The sequence below is a fragment of the Hibiscus syriacus genome, unplaced genomic scaffold (assembly GCF_006381635.1).
Source record: "Hibiscus syriacus cultivar Baekdansim isolate YM2019G1 unplaced genomic scaffold, ASM638163v2 tig00111835_pilon, whole genome shotgun sequence".
NCBI lineage: Eukaryota > Viridiplantae > Streptophyta > Magnoliopsida > Malvales > Malvaceae > Hibiscus > Hibiscus syriacus.
In genome coordinates, this window is record NW_024063193.1 from 291,971 (window position 1) to 296,487 (window position 4,517).

General features: G+C 38.5%; 1 protein-coding gene across 1 annotated transcript; it reads right to left on the minus strand.

The window, feature by feature from the left end:
- Positions 1-489: 489 nt before the first annotated feature.
- Positions 490-4,089, minus strand: LOC120171746 (probable disease resistance protein At5g66900). The gene is made up of 5 exons (XM_039179398.1): positions 3,274-4,089; positions 2,244-2,644; positions 1,811-2,166; positions 1,488-1,702; positions 490-1,413 (listed from the first exon to the last, which is right to left on the minus strand). The coding sequence occupies exons 1-5, from the start codon at positions 3,908-3,910 to the stop codon at positions 581-583; spliced, it is 2,442 nt and encodes an 813-aa protein (XP_039035329.1). The 5' UTR covers positions 3,911-4,089; the 3' UTR covers positions 490-580.
- Between the last annotated feature and the right edge of the window lie 428 nt (positions 4,090-4,517).

Consider the following 4,517-nt stretch of genomic DNA (forward strand, 5'->3'; position numbering starts at 1 on the left):
GAATGTCTAGAAATAACATAATGAAAAAAAATTCATGAAAAATATAAGGACTAAAAATGTTATTACGCCAATACCTTGGATGAGAGGTTCAATCTGTGTGACTCATCCAAATAGACAAGTGATGAAGAATATAAACTTGAAAGACATAAAATGAAGTGAATAAATTAATATTCTTACAAAACAAGCAGCCTAATAATGTGATGCTAATGTATGATTATGTTTCTACTTGTCTCTTGGATGAACATAAGAGGTAGCCGCCATGACACAATCTTTGTTTATCCAAGAGGAATATAGGACCGGTTGAGAATCCTAATCTTTGGCACTGTATGATCAGCCTGATCAGTTGACATTCCATTGAAACTAACCAAGTGGTTCACTAAAAACAGTCATTTTACGTTCTCTGGAATCATTTTCACACTTGATTTGAAGAATATATAGGAATAAAAACATGTCAAAGTGCACAGACATCACTGCAAGAAAATGGTGGGATGCCGGCAAAGGATCGGACAGAAACTGCAGTCTAGTTACACCAATGCCGGTTTCATTGTCCATTGTTTCCATCTGTTCATGGCATGAAGCTTTACATAAATGTCTGAAGCCAATTTAAGTTGATATCTTCTTTAGGAACTGTTACCCTTAAATCGGGATTCGATCCGAAAGACTCCCATTGATAGGCTGTCTCCTCATCACATATAACTTCCTTCAGATGTTGAAGCATTGTGATCGTTGGAGGTAGGTTACAACCCGAGCACCCTGTCATATATAGCTTCTTTAGATTGTGCAGTTCACCTATCTGAGCTGGCATGTTCGTCATGCTTAGACAGTCGGAAATGTCAAGAAGAGTGAGCCGGCATAAGTTCCCGATGGTCTCGGGCAATGTCATGAGTTCAGTACAGGATGTCAGTCTTAGCACATTCAAGGTCACCAGCTTTCCAATTCCTTCGGGCAGTGCACGGAGCTTGTGGCAATTGGTGATGCTAAGCTTTGTCAGTTGAACAAGATCACACAATCCTTCGCGGAGTTCCACCAGATCATCACAATAGTCGATCTCAATTTCCGAAAGATTCGGAAAAATATCCGACATCTTGTTTGTACCCTTTTTGAAAGCCTGACTGATGTTACACATAACCAACGATATCTTTCGCAAACTCTTGAGGTGGAAAGAGCTCGAACCGAGAGATGGAACCGAAACCTTCTCTAATCTAATTCTCTTTAGATTGAATAAAGAATACAGAAGCTGAAAATTACTTACTTCTGTCGGGTAAATACCATCGTTCATGAGAATCAAAACCATCAATGTATCCATTTTCTCCATGAAGACTGGTAACCTGCAGTTCTTTGTCCGAAAATTGAGAACTAAAACCTCAACTTCTGGTGCTTGAATGTAGCCCCAATTGAATGAGAATGTTGCATCTGTGAAAACGAATGGCAGGACATAAATATCTGAGTTGTGTATGTCTGAAAGTTGGAAGGTAGAGATAAACAACCTGTGGAGATAGACAAGAGGCGAGCACTAAGCTGTTGCTTCTTTTCTTCTGACCACCAATTCGGAAAATTGTTTCCGGATAACTCTACGACTATCCGTTCTCGTTTTTCTACAGGATCCAACCCACTCTGATAGATAGCGAGCTCTCTCAGAAGATCATGCTGCATGATGAAAAGATCGTTGTAGCAGTCATCGACTTCACTTTGATCATCCTTCCTATTGAATAAACAACAATAGTTCAAATACCTGAATTGTAAGCAGGGTTGAGGTCTTGAGGATTTGTCCTGTATAATAGAATAAAGTATGAACCAACTAGCACCATACCTAATGAGTACAAGATTAATCAGATTTCGATCAGAGAGCTTGTTGAGGTTGATAATGGCATCATCTTCATCAAGTTCATACAGTTCTGCCCACATATCGATAAGTGCAGCAGCAGGAATCTGGTGATCTTCGGGGAATGAACCAAAGTCTAGGTAACAATCCTTTATTCCTGACTGAGTATCCAGGGTATCCAAACTGCTTTCAAGATAAGCAAGTAGATCAGCATTAGAATGCAAGATGGATAGTCCTTTACAAAGCTGTTTTGCTTGTTTTCGCCACATTGCGACAGGCTGCCCGCAAAGAGACTTACCGACCACTTCAAGCGCCAATGGAAGTCCTTTGCAGCTTCCCATTACCTAGAATTTCAAGACACAACATGTCATTTCTGCAGGATATCTTCTTGATAAAATAAGTTTTCAGATTGATAAAACACCTTATTCACGATATATCCCGGTATGCAACGCGTATCGTTTTGCAGGAATGCGGAGCGATGGAAAAGGGTCATAGCATAATCATCATCTAGTGGTTTCAAATAATACGTATCGAATCTTCGAAAGGCAGATCTTGATGTTACCAAGATCTTGTAATTTGGCAAGTTAAACATGAGCTTGTCAACAAGGGTTATGCATCCAGACCAAACATCATCCAGGACCAGTAACATGCAATTCATTGCTAGGTTCTCTAATTTATGTTTCAATTGGTTCAGACCATCTTCCTCACTTCGAAATTCAGGCACTCCACTAGGATCCATAACATGGAGTAGTCTCTTCAGAATGACCTCCAGATTGGGCGATTTTGAAACATTGAAATAGAAGATGTTGTAATTAAACTTTTCTGTTCAAAAGCAGTGCATTAGAAATCTGCCAAAATATTCAAAGATAATCTGCAGCATTTTCTTAACTGGCAATCATAAGAACAATCAATAGATGTGCATCTAATAAACAATCTAACTAGTCAAGAACAGTTACTAAATTCACCCCCCCACTCCCACTCCCACGAATCTCATTTGAATTTGTTCGAGGTTAGTTTGAGTAATGGAAGGATCTAAAGAGTTTACCGAAAACCCAGCACAACAAAGGCAAACAAAGTCAATAATGAGGGACGATAAAGAAGCATCTAGATTCTAGCACCACAATTTATGTACTATCATCGGAAGGAAGACAAATTTAAGTTGCAGTGTTGCACAGTTCTTTAAGCAATGGAAGGAGAAAAGTTCATTTTTAATCTATGTAATGAATCAATCGTCACTAAATTATCCCAACTAATCAAATTATTTCACCTAACGAATCATAATCCTAAATTCTGCTTAAAAAGCCCTTTAATGAATTGTAAACAGTAAAATTAACTAATTATGATCTCGTATTCGTTCTACAAACCAAAGCGAACAAAACAGGTAACACTGATCAATAACAACAAACTAAAGTCAAGTGTAGACAACGTAACCAAAGCTCGGGGAATGATACCTTTGACATGTTTATCTTGACAAAGCTTCTTAACCAACGTCGTCTTCCCGGATCCACCAGGACCAGATACAACAATGACTGAAACCCCATCTTTAGAAAGCTTCATCTTTAGCACGTTCAAGGGTTCATCGAATCCAACAACGATCTCCGGCGGCTCAGGAGCTTTACATGAACCCACCACAACTGCAACCTTACTGAACATCCCATTCCCGTAGCTAAACCCTTCATTAGAACCCAATCTTCTAATTTCAACTTGCATCTCTTTCAACTCCCTCATTTGATGTGTTTGCATATCAATACTGCAGAACCTCTCAATCGATTTGTTCAATCCACTTAGCTTTTTCACATAATAAGCCTTCTTGACGAGATTCCACCAGCGGATTTTGCAGCACTTGCCAACGAGTTTCTGACCTTTATCGATGATCTCGACGAGCTGCTTCGTTTCGTGCTCTTTATCAGACGCTTTGTCGAAGGATTCTATTTGTTTGATCACTGGCTCGATAGATGATAGCGTGGATGCCAGTTCCTTCAAGGTACCACGAAACATGGCAACTGTCCGACTCGCCTCCACAACGCCACTGAGTAGCTCTCCAAAAACTGCCCCTACGGCAGCCCCTCCGGCTAAATCTGCTGCCATGGCGATCTTGGTGGAAACACAAACTAAAAATTCAAGAAATATGAAAGTTTCTTAACTAAGAATTAATCCAGATAGTGAAATGCAATTTCTTTTTTATACCTCCAGAGTTTAGACATTTATCAGTAATCTCCTCGAAGTTTCTTAGGGGACTGGGAGTCGTCGACTCGAGCTTGGAGAGGAAGGCAGGAATTGTTTTGCAATTGGAATTTAAAATGGGGGTTTTTTTTTTTTTTGGCAATCGGGCAGCCTGAAAAAAATATATAGGGAAATAGGACACCTATATCTTTTAATTTAAAATCTACAATATTTATTACATAGTAGAGTGAATTTATAATTTCGATGTGATAATTGAGATATATTATTTTAAAAGATGTAAATGAGTAGATCTCTCCTCACATGAGTCATTAATTTATTATAATTATAGGGACTCGTCATATCGAGTCTATTAAAAAAGTTATAATATTTTTTAAGTATTGTAAAAAAATTAATTTAATTTTTTAAAAAATAATATACTATAATTCGTGACCTCGATGTAATGAGTTTCTACGAATTAAAAAATTAATCGTTTTGTAGTCGTTGGTCAACAGTCACTTAGGCGACAGTCACA